The sequence below is a fragment of the Ovis canadensis genome, chromosome X, assembly GCF_042477335.2.
Source record: "Ovis canadensis isolate MfBH-ARS-UI-01 breed Bighorn chromosome X, ARS-UI_OviCan_v2, whole genome shotgun sequence".
NCBI lineage: Eukaryota > Metazoa > Chordata > Mammalia > Artiodactyla > Bovidae > Ovis > Ovis canadensis.
In genome coordinates this window covers 116912501-116930883 of record NC_091727.1, presented here as the reverse complement: position 1 = coordinate 116930883, position 18383 = coordinate 116912501, and the positions used below count along the sequence as shown (strand labels likewise).

Below are 18383 nucleotides of genomic sequence, written 5' to 3'. Positions count from 1 at the left end.
AGGGCATATGTTCTCTCAGATGTTTACTAAGGAGTGGAATTGCTGGGTTATATGATAACCTTATGTTTAACTTTTTGAGGAACTCCTAAGAATGTTACCCAAAGCAGGTTTATTATTTTACATTTACCACCAGCAGTGTATGTGGGGTTATGATTTCTTCATGTCCTCACCAATAATCTTTTTTTATTATTATAGCCATCCTAGTGAGTGTGTGGTGGTATCTTATTGCCATTTTGATTTGCCTTTCTCTGATGGCCAATGATACTGAGCACCTTTGCATATACTTTTTTATTTACATTTAAATATCGTATTGGGAGAAATGCCTACTCCAATCCTTGCCCATTTTTAATTGGGCTATTTATTACTGTATTGTTGAATCATGAGACTTCATTATGTATTTTTGGATACTCTATGCTAATCAGGTGATTTGCAAATAGAGACATCTGAATGATCCCGTTTGCCACAGGTTTAGGGAACATCTTCCCACCCTTCCTTCCTCAACCCAGAAACTCTCCCAGAATGCTCTTTGTGGAGGACCAGAACCTGGGGCCACCCAGAATAAGGACATTTAGACAGCTTACATTGGATCATTTCAAATGACGACACCAAAATAGTGGATTTTTAACAGAGAACTTACTGAAGAAAGCAGGAGCTGGTGACCAGAAAATTGACAGAGTAGCTGGAAGAAGGGTAGTGTTCTAGATATACAAGATGTAAACCAATGGGAATTTAAAGCCATCTGCTAGCCTTCAAATGAACCTGAGTTAAAGCATAAAAGAAGTGTCAAGTCTTTAAGACTCACAGCATTTTCTCCTTAGGTCTTAGTGCAATGTCATCCCTATAAGTCTATGTTATTTAGTATTTCTTTATCTTCTACTGTGTGCAGGCAATGTGCTTAATAATACATACTGGTTGCATAGTGATCAGTTATAAATAGTCTCCCTCCCTCATGTGGCTTAGTCTAGTTCAGGGATGGGCAAAAGGCTAGAGAGTAAATAATTTAGGCTTTGAAAGCCAACAGGTAAAATCAAGAACATTATGTAGGTATTTATATCACTAGAGAAAACAAATTTTCACAAATGTTTTATCAATGGAATTCTAGTGAGAGGAATGACATTCTTTTATGAAGAGGATAATATTTCACTTAATTAGCATTCAAAGTGAGTGTTTCCTATTATCAAAATCAGTTACACTTTTTTTTTTTTTTGGCCACATCTCGCAGCATGTGGGATCTCAGCTTCCAACCAGGCATGGAACTCATGCCCCCTGCAATGCAAGTGCAGAGTCCTAACTACTGGAGCACTGGGGAATTCCCTTTTATTTTTTAATACATTTTTAAAGGTTTATAAATTGTTTCAATTTGTCAAGATTGCTAAGAATCTCATTTTTAATCTGTAATAAAAACTTACAACTTGATTTTTTCAAAAGAATCGACAAATTGCAAGCAACTGTTAATAAAGGTCTTAATAAAAAATCAGATACAGGTATTTATCTGTTAATGCTTATCTGTAGTAATGAGATTTTATGTATTTCATCTTTGAGAAAAATCTTAACACAGATAAGTACTGCCACATACTAATATCAATCCACAAGCATCTGAGTTTTAATTGAGTATATTCATCTCTTGGGGCTTCCCTGGTAGCTCAGCGGTAAAGAATCCGCCTGAAATGCAAGAGATGCAGAGATCTCTGGATTGAGAAGATCCCCTGGAGAAGGAAATGTCAGCCCACTCCAGTATTCTTGCCTGGGAAATCCCACGGACAGAGGAGCTTGCTGAGCTACATTCCTTGGGGTTGCAAAAGAGTCGAATGCAACTTAGCAACTAAACAACAATTGATCTCTTAGATCGCACTTACAGAATTCTATCAGATTCTTCTCTTGACATTTGTGTTTTAGCATATTCTTACATTGCAGAATGATCACTTCCAATTGATGTTTAAGTGGGAGTTCCTCAAAAACACAGTTAAACTGCTTTTGAAATACAGAAATTTCCTTTGCACTCACATCAGGGTCCATAAAACACCATGGATTTTATGCTCAGAAAATATATCCACAGAAAATTCGTGTGGGAATGCAAATCTAGTCTGTATTAACTTTTAACAGCACAGGAAGTGATTAAGTAACTAGACATTACTTGTGGTTCAAAAAGTGTCAGTTGTCATTGAAATGATTTCACTGCAGCATAAATGTCACATGTAAGAAGCATTTTTGCTTTGTAATTTTAGGTTAAATTTATTAAGTAACATTATTAAGTGTCCAGCAAAAGCTAATTCCATTCAGTATTCAATAATAGTGATTGAGGGTGGTTCTTCTGGCTCAGAAAAATTTCTCAATTCCAGCCATGAGCTATAAAAATACAAAAACAAACAGATGAAACAACAACAAAAAAATCCTTACAATCGCTAAGCTGTTGAACTGCTGTTGGTGGGTCAAGTTAGAATATTCAGCCTCTATATCTGACAAAAATTCATGAAATTGACAATATTTAGTCCACAAGAGTGAATGAAGTTCACTGTTGACACGAATGGTTGAGTAACACAAGATAGACTAAAATATTTTCCTGTGAAGTACCTATTGTTCAGTAAGATAACAAATGACTATAGGATTTAAACAACTTCCATTTTTGCAAGTTTTGTACATTTGCCCAACTAAGTCTTTTTCTCCTTCGTACATATTTGAAATACATCTTAGCAGATTCTACTTCAGATTGTATTGAACTAGTGCTTTCCTGACTTCTGAAAATATTCCCATCTGCAGTCATCTACAAGGCTATCTGTATTCTTGGGCTTCCCTTGTGGCTCAGCTGGTAAACAATCTGCCTGCAATACTGGAGTCCTGGGTTCAATCCCCAGGTTGGGAAGATCCCTTGGAGAAGGGAAAGGCTACCCACTCCAGTATTCTGGCCTAGAGAATTCCATGGACTATATAGTCCATGAGGTTGCAAAGAGTCGGACACAACGAGCGACTTTCACAGGCTATCCGTACAGGCCAATTCTTCCATCATTTTAAACTCAGCATTGACCCTCTGAGTAAATAACAACAATTGAGGAGTATTGTTAAGTTCTGTCAACTTATCAAGAACCAAGGGAAAACACTTGAAACCATTTGCCCTGTTTTTTAAAACTTACTATTGGTGTTGCTTCCAATGTCCTCAACCTCTGAGCCACTGTTCTTGCTGAAAGCCTAAAATAAACTTTAAAAAGTTTATTTTCCCTGGACACATTTCTTTGGCTTTTGCAATCAAACACAATTTAATTAACTCACCACCAGTAAGTAGATGGTTTTCTTTGCTTGGCTAACAATCGAACCACTCAGAAACCTACTTTGGCAGCAACCTCGTTTTCATTTTTCACTTTTGTGAAGAATTCTGCTATGATAAGATATTCTATTTTAAACTTTCTAATTTGCCTAACCATTGCTTTCCTGTGAACTGGGAACATGGTGGTGAGTACTTAGTTTGGTAATGTCGAGGTATATTGTATTCTTTTAGCCATGCTATAGCATCACTGTGTAATAAACACAGTGTTTTGACATCTACATTGATGACCAAGTCATCTACACTCCACCATGCCTTGAAAGCACAACATTTGAAATCCACTTTCTTATTTTCTTGTTTTGACATGCTAGGCATGCAGTTGTAATTTTTTTTTAATGCTGAAACATGGTGAAAGAAGTGGTTCCCAAAACACTGTTGGATTACAGCCATGTCACTGTGATTTGTAGTGGACTGACCAACAGTGGGAAGTGGTGAGGGCACCACACACACTTTCTGTCACAGCTCCTCAACTCTTTCATTGCAGCACAAAAGCAACCATAGTGAAACTTTATTTATGGACATTGACATTTGAACTTCATATCATCTTTATGTGTCATGAAATATGATTAAATACTATCCTCTGTCCATGGGATTTTTCAGGCATTGCTAACACATGCATGCTGCTCAGTCGCTCAGTCATGTCTGACTTTTTGTGACCCCATGGACTTTAGCCCACCAGGCTCCTCTGTCCATGGGATTTTTCAGGCAAGAATACTGGAGTGGGCTGCCATTTCCTCCTGTAGAGGATCTTTCCAACTCAGGGATCGAACCTGCGTCTCCTGCATTGCAGGCAGATTCTTTACCCCTGAGCCATCAGGGAAGCCCACATCACTGACAAACTTGTCTTTAAATTGAAAAGGACTTCTAGTTTCTTGACTCCTGTTCTTGGGAGGGAAGAGGGGATGCTTGCCTGTGAAGAAGGTATTTCTTCAAGATATCAAGGTGGTAAGGAGGGTGGAAGGAAGGCTTGGCCGGCTCTGCTGTAGTTAGTACATTCCAGTCCTATAACCGTCTATGCTAGAGAACGATCTTCTGTGTGCTGCTTGCTATGACAACCCTGCTCCTGATGAGGAATGTGGGGGCACAGTATTCCTGCAATGCAATTCCACTGTGCAGTCAGGCAATGCTCTCCCCATACCCTGGTGCCCTGGGGCTCCCAGAGAGCTGCTCCTTAGCTATACAGCAAAGGAGTTTCAGAAAACAGACAAGCCCACAACACACTCACCGGCATCTCTAGCCTTCAATGAGTTTCAGACATTTATACCCAGTCCCTTATATCCAGAAACCTCCCAGACCTCACCTCCTCTCCAGTATACTATATACCATTTCTCAGTGGGATGTTTTCAGTACATCTCTCTCAGGCTCAAACACCTGTAAAAGCTGCCTCACAAGCCTGAATTCCTCATCCTCATATTTGAGGGCATTTAATCAACTTCTGTCATCCTCACTTTTCCAAGTCAAGGTCTTGTCAGTCTGCAGTAGCCTCTCTAATCTGCCCACTATCCCCAGATCCTGGTTAAGCTCCATGTCCACTTTTGTGCTGTTTAGGAACTACCTGTGTTCTTCCCTCCCTAGCCCTGCTTTCATCTTTTCTGAAGCAACACTGAAATAAACCCATTTCAGGAAGCTTGCTCTAACCCCACCAGATTGATGATTCCCCTGCTGTACAGATTCTTCAGCATCTGTGGAGTCACTTGTTTCTGCTCTGCAATTTGCTGCTGCTCTGGAGGCAGAATTCTAAGATGCCACCCCCTTCCTCAAGATTTCTGGTCACTTCTTCGAGCTATTCAGTCAAATAGTAATCTGAGTTCTGCTATCAGGCAATTTTGCAGATGTAATTAAGGTGCCAAATGAGATGATTTTAAGATCAGGAGACTATCTGGGGTGGGCTTAACCTAATCAGATAAGGCCTTAAAGTGAGCTGGGCTCTTCCTAAAGAAAGAGATTCAAATTGTGAGAGGAAAAGAAATACATTTTTTAAAAGTGTGACAGGGATTTGATGGGAGAGGAATTCTCTGCTGCTGGATCTGAAGATGGAGTAGGCCACATGGCAAGGAGTGTAGGTAACGTCTAGGAACTGAGACTGGTCCCTGGCTGGCAGCCAATAAGGAAATGGGGCCTTCAGTCCTGCAACCACAGGAACTGAAGTTGGCTAACAGCTTGTGGCAATTTGTTAAACATCAATAGAAAACTAATGCACTTGCTTTCATAAATCTTGCTTTTGTTGATTCCATATGTGTGTATTAGTAGACAGCAAGCTCCTAGATGAGAGGAAAAGGAAGTTTTTAAATTTATTTTTGTATCCCCTTCCCACCACAGCCATAATGTGATGGTATATTAGGGAGATTTGCTTTAACTGATATATTAGAATTAATGGGAGATATAAATCCTTGGCCATGAGAGTACCTGTTATAAAGCAGCAGCTAGAATCATTACCATTGTCAAGTGCCTCCTGTCTCCCATTTTAGAAACAAATTCCTGCACATCTGATATCTTCTGGACATCTTCAGGTAGATGTCTCACTAGTCCCATGAACTCAGCAAGTCCCCCAATTTTCTCTCCCCGAACTGCCCTTCCCCTCTTTTCCCTAATTCAGGTAATGGTACTTCAAACTCCCAATTATCTTGGGGGTTAGAACTTGAGCCATTGTTTAGCTACACTGCACTTGGAGGCTTGTTGGGATCTTAATTCTGGGACCAGGGGTTGACCGGTGTCCCCTGCATTGGAAGCACAGAGCCCTAGCCCATGAACCACCAGGGAAGTCCCCAGAACTTGAGCCTCCGTAGACTCCTTCCTCTCTCTTGTCCCCACGTTCTGTTGGCAAGTCCTGTCTGTTTTTATTGTCATTGCCTGGTTCACTACCTCTCACCTGGAATACTTCAAGAGTCTTCTAATTGCTGTCCTGGGACCCGTCTCCAGTGAGTACAGCTCTGATCATGTTGCCTTTCTGCTCAACCAACTTCCAAGGAAGCCATCAGCTTGGCATTCAAAACTCTCCCTGAGTGAACCTAGACCTACTTTTCTCATATTTCCAAAAAATTCTTAAATGAGTATTTTGCCTACCTTCTATGTTATTTGGAGTTGACCTTTTTAAAAAACATTCTTTAAAACTGTTATTGCTTTTGCAGGTCCACATACTAACTGTGACTCTTCCCTGCAACCTACAGCTTTTTCACGTGCATCTTACCGTTCCTTTTACTTCAGACTCACTGCTCTTCCAATTCTCTGCAATCGGATATTCTCATACCCTTGGACTCTTCTGAACATATAGTAGCCACTTGGCTTGTTGAACTGTCAAGGGGAAATGTGGTTCCAGAGCCAAATTGTGAGTGCCCAAAGCTAAAGCCTCATTCTGCTTGCCTCCAGCTCTCATTCCCTCCCCCAGGACACACATCACCATTTCATTCTGCTTTGGGGGTGATCATCGGCCTAAATGTTGGGGCCCGCACATTCATCCCATAGAGAAGGGACCCTCGACCTCACCATCGAGGTCGATTTACTCTTTGGATGTTCAGTGATTTTGACCAGTCACACAGCTTCCTCCCCAGTTTCCCGTGTCCGTAGGAGGTGTACCCCCTAGATTTCTGGCTTTAGGAGAACTGGTTTCGCCTTCATCCACTCTGTCCTCATTGAGATTGAGACTTCATCCTTCTCCCCCTCAGCCACTGTGCGCACTTTAATAAGTGATCTGATCTCAAAAAAAAAAAAAAAAAAAAAGAAGAAGACGAAGAAAAAGGAAAAGTAGAAAAAAAGCTTCCCACGGTTCGTCTTAGAATTGGCAAGTGAAGGTGGACCGATTCCACCACCCGATCCTATTGAGTTCCCGGCAATTACATGAGGCCCGCAGCTTGCTTCTCACCCTCGCTCCCCCGGTCCCTCAGGGGTTTAATGACCTAAGCAACTTTCCTCCCCCCCCACCCCTGTCCCGTCTTGGTACGGTCTGTCCGGCGTTTGGCGTTCCACCCCCGTCGTTTCCTTCCAGGTTGGTTCAGCCCCGGTCTACTCTGGGGTGGTGCTAAGCCGGCGCCAGATCGACCCTCGACTTAGGAGAGGCAGTGCGGTTCCTCTAGGCGGTTCTCCGTTGGTTCCTCCGGCTTCCTCAGCCTCCTCACCGCCCGCGGGGACCCGAGAGCTCGGTGTATGCCCCACCCCTGACCCCGCTAGAGACATGTCCACCCCGGCTCGGCGGCGTCTCATGAGGGACTTCAAGAGGTAACCCGCCCGGGACTCTAGGGGCCGGGGGCTGCCGCCGGGGTACAGGGCGGGGCCGGCAGCGGGCCGGGCGGGCGGCGGGTTCAGGATAGCGGGAGGTTCCTGTGGTGTTTCCCTGTAGGTTACAGGAGGATCCTCCTGCCGGAGTCAGCGGGGCTCCGTCCGAGAACAACATCATGGTTTGGAACGCGGTCATTTTTGGGTGAGTCTGCGTTCCGGATGGTGGTGAGGGCCGGGGGACCCGTGTGCCCGCTGGGACCCACCCGGTGCGGAGGCGGGGACTGAGAGAGAAGGTTTGGGGCTCGTTGGGCCTAGGCGCCTCCCCGGAGCCTGTGCCTCGATTAGCTCGGTTCGCGCTGCCAGGGGAACCGTTTGGGGTTCGGAGGGGGGCGGGGCGGGGAGCGGTGGCGCTTCGGCCTGCCTGGGGTTTCTGAGCCCCAAAGCTCTATTGGTCGTGGCTTTGCAACCCGGGAAGCGGTGGTTTACCAGAGGTGGGGCGAACAGATGAACCGGGGAGAGAGGAGCCCCTGATGTGGGAACTGACTTGTTTCTCTCTGTGTTGTAGGCCTGAAGGGACCCCGTTTGAGGATGGTAAGAGAGTTTCTTTACCCACCTTTTGGGACCCTGATCTTCTGGGGAAAGTGTTTCCCAGTCAGCCTGGAAGTGCCTCCTACTTAATAACCCGCTTCTCCCTAGCCTCTGCCTGCTAAAGACTTGAGAGGAGTCCAGTCTGTGGCAGGTTGTTCTGGCTATTGTCCGCTTGACTAGAACTGCTGCTTAAAAAAATCTGAGTAAGGCAGTCACTTTTTAAAAGGAGCATAATACCACTGATGTTAAGGGTTTGTGAGGTTTGGGTTGTGATCTTGCTAAATTCAGGACCACCACCCCCTCCATCAGGATCAACCCAACCACTTGCTGATCAACTCGGAGACCGCAGGGACTGTCTGGTTCAGAATTCTGTCACAAGGGTGGGAACTGTGTTCAGCAGGTGCCTCATGTGTGGTGTTGGATGTTGAATGGATGCAGGAATCCCTTGCACACAACTGTCTGGTTTCTATAATCTGACATTGAGTGCTTTTCAGCCTCACTGCTTTAAAGTGGTCTTTAATGGCACCTTCAATAGCCAGTTCCTTGTTTCTTATTTTTAAATGAGTTTTCAGCGTGTGCTTTTATCAAGACTTTATGATCAGTAATCTCAAGGCAGTTTCACAATTGAGGGGAGCCTTAAAGTACTCTCTTACCAGTGTCCAACCTACTTCAAGATACTACACGTACTTACAGGTACATGATTTTTAGGTTTAGGTTTGACTTTTAAAAACACACTAAGTTGCTTTTTAAGGACTTTTTAAAGTTTCTTGTTTTGATATAATTATAGATTTGTGTGGAATTGTAATAAATAATAATACAGAGAAACCTTGTGTACCCTTCACCTGTTCCCCCCTCTCCCCTGGTAACATCTGGAATGACTATGCACAACCAGGAAATTGACATAGATATAGTTTTATGTGCACTCAAATGTGTGTGTATGTGTGTGTATAGTTAATTGCTTTTGAAAGCTTAATGCATTTAAAAAGATGATTAAAAGTATTTGAACTACTGATTGACATCTTTAATATTTGAGGTATTTTTAAACAGAAAAGGGTCTTTCTGTTATTTATTTTCTTCTCAATGCCTTATATTCCTTTGGTCATATAGCCTTTGAGAGAAATCTGCACACATATGCACACACATATGCATACACCTCCATTTGAAGGTGGCAACAAAAGCATTTCTACAAACTACTCAGTACAAGCAAAGTTGCCAAGTCAGATTGCCTTTGGATGTTACCAACCACAGCATGTTGTGAGGTAAATGAATACAAACCAATTCTAGGATTCGTCTCAAACACTCAGATTTCCCTAGCAGATTGTAAACAGTAATCTAGGTGGTTTGTTTCTTCTCTGCCTTCACCTCCTGGGTAAATATCACTGTTCTTCAGTGCTTTGATAAAAAGAAATGACAGCAAGGGAGTATGATCCTGAAGGCATACTACTTTGGTGTGTGAGGTAAATCATTTGAACTGATTCTGATCCATAGCAGAAGCTAGCTAGGCTTAGTTTTCCTCCATTAGATCGGTTGCTGGTTCTTCATACTTAAGCTTTATGTGCAGATTAGCTGTGTATTTGCTTTAGCTCCAGCAAAGCAAATTATTTTCATTGGCTTCTTTTTTCCTCCTGATTTTTATTCGGACTGCTTTATGCTGGGCGCAACTTTATTAATAGTACATCGCTTTGCTAGGGGTTGGCAACTTAAATATTTCAAGGGTGCTTCTCTCGCTTTAAGTGGTATGAATTGGAGAAGTACTTATGGAATCCATTATCTACCTGGACCTTCCCCCTTGACATTACTGGTTCTATTTTTGATGATGTGTCTCTCCACCCTGACATTACTGAAAGGAATTACTCAGGCTGAATGACAGTACCCTTTTCTGATTCATTCTTTTGAGCAGTCTGCTATCCATGAATGCTTCCTCAGGTGTCTCAAACACTAACCAAGGTTACAAGAATTTTTTTGACCATTTAAAAATACTTGTTATTTATAGCTAGGAAATTTACTGGAAAGACCCGATTAGGAACAAGTGGTATAGTTGATTTTGCTGTTGTCAATGTATGATATAAATCAACAGCTTCAGAACTACTTTTGCTAATTCCTTGTAACTATCTGGAGCAGACGTTTTCAGAACAGTTGCTGCTGCTATCACTTCAGTCGTATCCGACTCTGTGTAACCCCATAGATGGCAGCCTACCAGGCTCCCCTGTCCCTGGGATTCTCCAGGCAAGAACACTGGAGTGGGTTGCCATTTCCTTCTCCAATGCATGAAAGTGAAAAGTGAAAGTGAAGTTGCTCAGTTGTGTCCTACTCTCAGCGACCCCATGGACTGCAGCCTTCCAGGCTCCTCCGTCCATGGGATTTTCCAGGTAAGAGTACTGGAGTGGGGTGCCATTGCCTTCTCCGTCCAGAACAGCTAGGTCCTAGTTAAAGAGCTGAACTTTTAAAAATAGGAACTGTTCAAGGTATTTTGATTTAACTTCACACACTTGAAGTAAGAGGGCTATGTTCCCAAGGGCTTACACTACCAAACAAAACATTGGGTGTAAATTCATCCTTATAAAATATCTTGGCATGTATGCTGAATATGAAGGTTAAGAAACAATATATTTTCTACCACGTCATCTGAAAATTGTTAATAGAAACAGTAAGATACTAGTATTTGATTTTTACAGTGGATGTATTCTTAAGAATTTGGTGTCTTTTTTTTAATGAATCACTTAAAAGTCCACAAGGGGTGTTCTTAAGGTACATAAATCCTGTAATGAAGGTTGATTATTATCTTATAAGTCAGACTTTTTCAATCATCAAAAAAATTTAAGTATATGTGCTTTGCTTCCTCAAGGGTCACAAACTGGTGGTTAAATGGCAAAAAACACCTACAGAGGTGCTTTCTTTGGCCAGTACAATATTTTCAAAAGTTGAATTTGTGACTATTTTTAGGCAGAACATACACTAGCCAAATCACTCCCTATTGCTCTACACCAGCGGTTTAACACATTTATATAATTGTCCAGGTCCTTAGGTATAGATGGATTAATTCCTACTTTCCTTACAATGTTGTGGCCTCCTCAGGAAGATAAAAAATCAGTACAGATTGTGTACAACAATGGTGAGGCTTAAGTTTTCAATTATTTTAAAGCCTAGCCTCCCAAATATTCAGAGGATAAGCTTAGGCTCAATTGCATAACATTAATTCTAGGATTTTAAATATCCTTAATGTTCATTTTGGATCTCAGAAATTGCATTGAAAGTTGTACTGAAGAGGTTCTTATTGTTTAATGCAGCTAAAAGTATGAAGAAAGAAAGAAAGAAAAAGTAGCTCAGTCGTGTCTGACACTTTGCAACCCCGTGGACTGTAGCCCACCAGGCTCCTCCGTCCATGGGATTCTCCAGGCAGGAATACTGGAGTGGGTTGCCATTTCCTTCTCCAGGGGATCTTCCTGACCCAGAGATCGAACCTGGGTCTCCCATGTTGCAGGCAGACACTTTAATCTCTGAGCCACCAGGGAAGCCCTAAAAGTATGAAACATCCCTTTAAATGTGTACTTTGAGTAAGATGTGGGTAAGTCCTACTAATTTATATTCATATTGACATAAGCAGGTGGTTTCACTTCTCAAGATATCAAGTAAGCTGTTCTAAAAGACTTGATTAACTTCTTGGGTAGCTAGGTAACCACCTTGTTGAACTTCTCAGCAAGCAGTAGGCAGAAAGCTCAAGTCAAGGGTTTTGCGAACCACCAGCGTACGTTCTCAACTTGCGTTTCACTGTGAGTGTTTGATGTAGGCCAGAAAGAAAGTACTGTCTAGTATTTGAATTCATTAATTGTATTTTTCTTCCTGATAATAGTTTGGATTTTGGGGTTTTGCCTACTTCAACTGGGTCTAGAGATGTGAAACTGTAGAATTATTGTAACTAAAGTATTTATGAAGCACTTGTTTTATATCACTGTTCATCTTTCTCTCTTTTAAACCTCACAACAATGTTATGTAGTGGGTATTATTATTAACCCATTTTAATAATAATAATTAATATTTAATAATTTATTAATGGGTTAATAATACAGATGAGGAGCTTGAGGTATAGTCAAGTTAAGCAGCTTCCCCCAAGGTTTCATAACGAGCAAGTCGCAAAGCAAGGCTTTGAACCCAGATCTGAGTGCAAAGCTTCTGCTTTGCCCCACTATTTATACTTATGCTGGCCTTCTGTGTGGCTTTACCACCTTTAAGTACCATATTTAATGATCATTTTAATTTAAAGTACCTGGGAGCTCTGCATACTATTAAATCTGCCCAATTTTAGAGCAATTTCTTGATGATAAATCTCCAAGCTATAATTTAAGTGTATATCAACACTGAGCCAAATGTGTTTATACTTCAGATACATAAGGAAGCGCAAAGTTTTGAACTAACACTCATTCCTGCTTTTTCTTGCATATTGTAATATTAGTAGAACTGAAAAAGAAAGAACTGTGCTTTCTCCCTCAAAAATAGGAAGAGTTATGACCAGGTGGTGATAAAGGTGAGGTGTGTTCTGATGGACTATAGCATGTTTATCCATTTCCAAATACTATACTGTTTGTCCTTCGGAGAAGGCAGTGGCACCCCACTCCAGTACTCCTGCCTGGAAAATCCCATGAACGGAGGAGCCTGGAAGGCTGTAGTCCATGGGGTCGATGAGGGTCTGACACAACAGAGCAACTTCACTTTCACTTTTCACTTTCATGCATTGGAGAAGGAAATGGCAACCCACTCCATTGTTCTTGCCTGGAGAATCCCAGGGACGGGGGAGCCTGGTGAGCTGCCGTCTATGGGGTCGCACAGAGTCGGACACGACTGAAGTGACTTAGCAGCAGCATACTGTTTGTCCTTAGTTATAATTCATAGTAGCTTTAGATCTGACTTTAAATTTTAGGGAGTAAAAATAGTTTGAGGAGTATGTCTCCGTATGTTGCATTTTACATTATGCTGAAACTTTGGGACGCATGTTCATACCAAGGGCACCTTTGTTAGCAAATTGTTTACTGTCAGTTTGCTGGTAGAAAACACACATTTTGGTATTGTTATATGTAACATCTAGGAGTAAAATGACTGTGATCTTTTTTCTTAAGTGGAAAGGTGGAATGGAAGCAAGGAAGAAATAAATTGCCAACTCTGAAGGAACCAGTAACACATTATAATCTTACCTGAAATGTGTTCTATTGTATTAGAATCAGTAATGTATTAAATGGACCAGAGTAATATAGTGGAACATGCATCAACTTATACCAGATAGTAACTGTTTCCTTAAGATTACTTGAAGAAATTTCAGTCAGGAAAAAACAGTTGCCCAGTTGTTTTCTTGAATTTATTAAAACCAATTAAAAATAACATCTTGAAGGGAATAATCTCCCCAAATCACAACTTCCAACAATTCTTGTTTTTTTTTTAGCTGTGCCTCATGGCATGTAGGATCTTAGTTCCCCAGCCAGGGAATGAACCCACATCCCCTGCTCCCCTGCAGTGGAAGCATGGAGTCTTAACCACTGGACCGCCAGGGAAGTCCCCCAACAATTCTTGAATTAGATCCAGCTTGTCCATTTCTTATAAGTTTCTAACCTAGTATGTTTTAGGGCCTCCCATGACCTTAGTTGACACATATTCAAGAAAAATAATTTGTTTCAATGGTAGCGTAAACAAACATCATTAGAAAGAAATTTACTGGAGACATGAATGCAATCTAATGTGATTTTAAAATTATTTCTGCCATTAATTCCCTCCATTAGTGTGAATTATTGAGTTGGTTTTATAGTTAAGTACCTTGTGAGTCATACTTAAGGGTTTTTAAGAGAGACTGTGAAGTTTTTTCTGGCTTACATTCAATTATGTTTTCATTATAGAGTTGCTATTACATGAAAAGGAGCCAGGGAACACTTTTATACTTATTTCCTGCTGTTTTAAAAATAATTTGATTGTTGATTTGTATTTCTAGCATTGGTTTTTGAACCTTTGTGCGCATTCTTTCTAGTCCATTTAAAAATCACTGGAGAAAAAAAATCACTGGAGAGTTTTAAGATGACAGCTGATGAAAATTGGACTTTATTAAGGTCTTTCAGTCTTCTAAAGGAGGAAGGCCAAATTTTGGCTGTAGTTACTTGTCATTTTAAGGATGTCTTCAAAATATACAGGGGCTAAAGTTATCCCGCAGGCAGTAATTTTGAGTTTAAGATAGCTGTATTTAAGTTTGGGGGAGAATAATGGAAAAACAAAAAATGAATCACCTTTGAGCGGTGGTTCTCACACTGTTCATTTTTCGGGCCGTTCCTAGAGCTGTACCTCTTACCTGGTCTCTTTCCTACTCTATATCTTTGCATTATTTCATATAATACTTGAAAAACAAGTCATGTAGCATTAAAAACAAAGTACTACTGAACAAAATGATAAATGTTTTCTTAACCCTTGCTTTTCTAATTACAGGAACCTTTAAGCTTACAATAGAATTCACTGAGGAATACCCAAATAAGCCACCGACGGTTAGATTTGTCTCTAAGATGTTCCATCCAAATGGCAAGTATCACTTTTGAATAGAGTATTCTCAACTGCTGTACTGTTTATTTGGGGAAGTATTCCCCATTTCCTCTTTATTTGTCTGTAGTACCTGAGTATTTGTGTAGGCATCTTGCTGTTTTCTGAAAGCTGGTCTTGTTCATGGTGGCCTATTGCTGTCTTGGTTTAGGTCCTAGAAGGGACACTGCCTTTGTCTGGAATCTGAGAGCCTTCTGGTTTTGATGATTTTATAATTTACTTAATAAACAAAAATAAAGGTGTCCTTGAGGTTTCCTTTTAATGTAAGGCCAGATTTGGGTAGTTTTGTGTTGTAATTATATTCACTAGCATTTAAAACAACCGTTTTCAGCTTTGGATGCATATCAGAATTAGCATGGAACATTTAAAAGCTATGGATGCCCTGGCCTCACTCCAGACCTGCTGAATATCAGATTCTGTGGTTGAGGTTCAGGTATACAGTATATTAGAAAAGTACCCGGAGAAGGCAATGGCACCCCACTCCAGTACTCTTGCCTGGAAAATCCCATGAACAGAGGAGCCTGGTAGGCTGCAGTCCATGGGGTCGCTAAGAGTTGGACATGACTGAGCAACTTCACTTTCACTTTTCACTTTCACACATTGGAGAAGGAAATGGCAACCCACTCCAGTGTTCTTGCCTGGAGAATCCCAGGGACGGGGCAGCCTAGTGGGCTGCCGTCTATGGGGTCGCACAGAGTCGGACACGACTGAAGCGACTTAGCAGCAGCAGCAGCAGCAGCAGAAAAGTACCACAGGTGATTCTAACTTAGTACTTCACTTTTTTTCCCTTCCTAGTAGCAAGCCTAGAACAACTTGCCTTTTATTCAGGTTAATATTCCAGGGCATCAGATATTTTTATCTTCATGCCAAAACGAAACTTTGGGAACTCTGAGCTATCTTTTGTTATTTCAGAGAAGAGGTAGTGTTTAGAAATTTGATGGAATGAATTTCCCATAAGTCTGTGGATGACTAGGAACCCTGTTTAAAAAATATGTGTGGTTTCCTGGATAACAGGACAGTCTTTTCAGAATAACAAACATTAAGTATCTTCCAGTTTTACACAAATGATATTTGACATTCTCTGATCATCCCAGTTGTTTCACTAGTAGTGATTATGACACTTCTTTTAGAAATATAACTGAGAAGCAGCTTAGGAATCTTTTTAAACCTCAAAAGCAAAGTATTCTTGACTCTTATTTGTCTTGACTATGATGTTAAAACCTTAATGGTTTTGTTATGTTTAACATAACCTACTTCTATGCTCTTAGTCTATGCAGATGGTAGCATATGTCTGGACATACTTCAGAACCGTTGGAGTCCAACCTATGATGTGTCTTCCATTTTAACATCCATACAGGTGAATTTTCCTTAATGTGACTATCCTTTGATACATTTATATTAGCAATTGTTTTTTGAAAGTCATAGTTAAGTAAAAAGTAGGTCATTAAGACCTAAGCCACCAGAAAACATATTTGCCTAGCTATAGCAGACTAATGTAACTGAAGATTATTATGCTGAGAGCAAATTTAGCTGCTACCTAGGATAATTCAAGTGATTATATCTAGGCACTGAGGAACTGACTTGTTACAAATTGTCTCTATAGTCTCTACTGGATGAACCCAATCCCAATAGTCCAGCAAATAGCCAGGCTGCTCAGCTGTACCAGGAGAACAAGCGGGAGTATGAAAAACGTGTTTCTGCGATAGTAGAACAGAGCTGGCGTGACTGTTGACCTGGGTGGAAGAAAAGCAGCAGCAGTCATAAGGAAAATATGTATTGATGTGTTTGTCATCTTCTTGTTCTTCAGTGTCATTACATTTACTTTATTAAAAGCAAAATAGCTATTGTGCCGTTTCCATTGTCTCTTGCCAAGCTTTTCCTATCCCTTCTACCCTCTCCTTAAACATCAGAGAACACCCTCTATGAGATCAAATGTACTGTACCTGGGTTACGTGCAAAAATTACTAATGCTTACTTTCCCTTCTCTTGTATCTTATTTCCAGTTTTAGGGCAGTTTTGTGTTACTGTACTTTACACTAAGCTTTTAAAATTGTTTTACAAGTGGTGCTTATGCATAGCTTGATGACCAGAATGTTGTTTTTAACAAAATGATTGCTGAAGCCTTCACCCTGGCTGGTCCTTCACTTGTGTTAGATTTAGAAATGAAGTTTGGGAATATCGCATGTAGAAAACGGAAACAAATCCTTGTAAACACCCACTTTGAAGGAGCAGTGGAAGCTTAAAAGGCTACGATACTAAGATTTAATCAATCTGAACTATTTTTTACTGTAGGAAGGAGAATGTTAAAGATTTGGCCAAAGGAGTGCCACAGTCATGTAACTCACACATTCTCTCCTTGCAAGATATTCACTGGACACACCCAAGCTAAGTTTCGGAATACTGCAGTCTTCTGGATTTTCACTTTCTAAAGAGGTGTGGGAGCAGAGGAATGGAAACAATCATTAGTTTTTAATTAAGCTAGGAAGGCTGGAGAAACTTTAATCTTTTTAAAGGAGCTGTTCTGCCCTATGTAAACAAATTTATAATCCCACATTGTTTTTCTTTTAATTAACCCAAGGAAGGGAACATATCTATGGCAAACTATTTTCCACTCAAATCCTCAGTTAATGCTGCATGCTTTAGTTTCTCCTTCCCCTTTCAGTATTATAAGAACATTAAAATCAATGTTTGCAGTCTTTTCTTTGAATATTTATAGTTTTAGACAGACAGTACCTTTAAGTAGCAGTGTGGGACAAGGCTTGTAAATGTTTGGTCTGATGTTCCATTGACACCTTTTGTGCATTTATCACTCTTTTAAATCTAACTTTGCATAAGTAACCCATGTAAAAAATGTACATTTTTCAAAACTTGTAAATAAAAATAACCTTAAAATTTTGTAGTCAAAGTATAATTATGTTTTAGCTGAGTATGAATATAGATCCTGGGAGAGGGAAAAGAGAAGATATTGCTGGAGAGGACCTTTATTCTTTTCAGTCTTAAGTATTTTATGCTTCTTAAAACATTCTAACAGAATGTGAAACTATTCAAACAAAGTTATTTCAGCATATATTGTAGGCAGTTAAGGGAATGAAACTGCTAAGTGGGGAGAATTAACCTGGAGGTTTACCATCATCCTTAGAGACAAAGGTCTAACATTGATCCTGACATTCTACCTCTTAAAAAAAAAAGCCTTAGCTTAAAAAACAAACTACTATAAAATGATATTTTAAGTCTCGAGTAAAGTTTGGGAATACAGGTATCCTCAGTGTTAACCTTGTTTAAACAAAACTTTCTTCCAAGGAGCAACCTAGTTCATTTTATAGAGACAAGGACAATGACTCTGGAAATTCACTTAACTTGGTGGGAGGGGTGGTGATAAATGAAATTTAAGTCCTTCTGGTGTATTTAAAGGAGCTTCAACGTGAGGGAGCCCATCCTACACTGAACACAAACTGGTTAGATTCACCTGGGAACAACATCCTTAGTAAGTTCATTTCTGCTTCTAAGTAGAATGACATTAAATTAGTCTTTATTTGGCAGATTAGTTTTACATAAATTTCTTCATCCTACTGTGGCTGGGTTTTTCTTTTCGCTGTGCCACACGGCTTCTGGGAGCTTAGATCCCTAACCAGGGACTGAACACGGGCCATGGCAATGAAAGCGCCAAGTCTTAATCACTGGACCACGAGGGAATTCCTGTGGT

At 40.6% G+C, this 18383-nt stretch overlaps 1 protein-coding gene across 1 annotated transcript; it reads left to right on the top strand.

The window, feature by feature from the left end:
- Window positions 1-7244: 7244 nt before the first annotated feature.
- On the top strand, window positions 7245-17572 carry UBE2A (ubiquitin conjugating enzyme E2 A). Its single transcript, XM_070290862.1, has 6 exons — window positions 7245-7528; window positions 7650-7730; window positions 8094-8119; window positions 14573-14662; window positions 15949-16037; window positions 16284-17572. The coding sequence occupies exons 1-6, from the start codon at window positions 7485-7487 to the stop codon at window positions 16410-16412; spliced, it is 459 nt and encodes a 152-aa protein (XP_070146963.1). The 5' UTR covers window positions 7245-7484; the 3' UTR covers window positions 16413-17572.
- The last annotated feature ends 811 nt before the right edge of the window (window positions 17573-18383 follow it).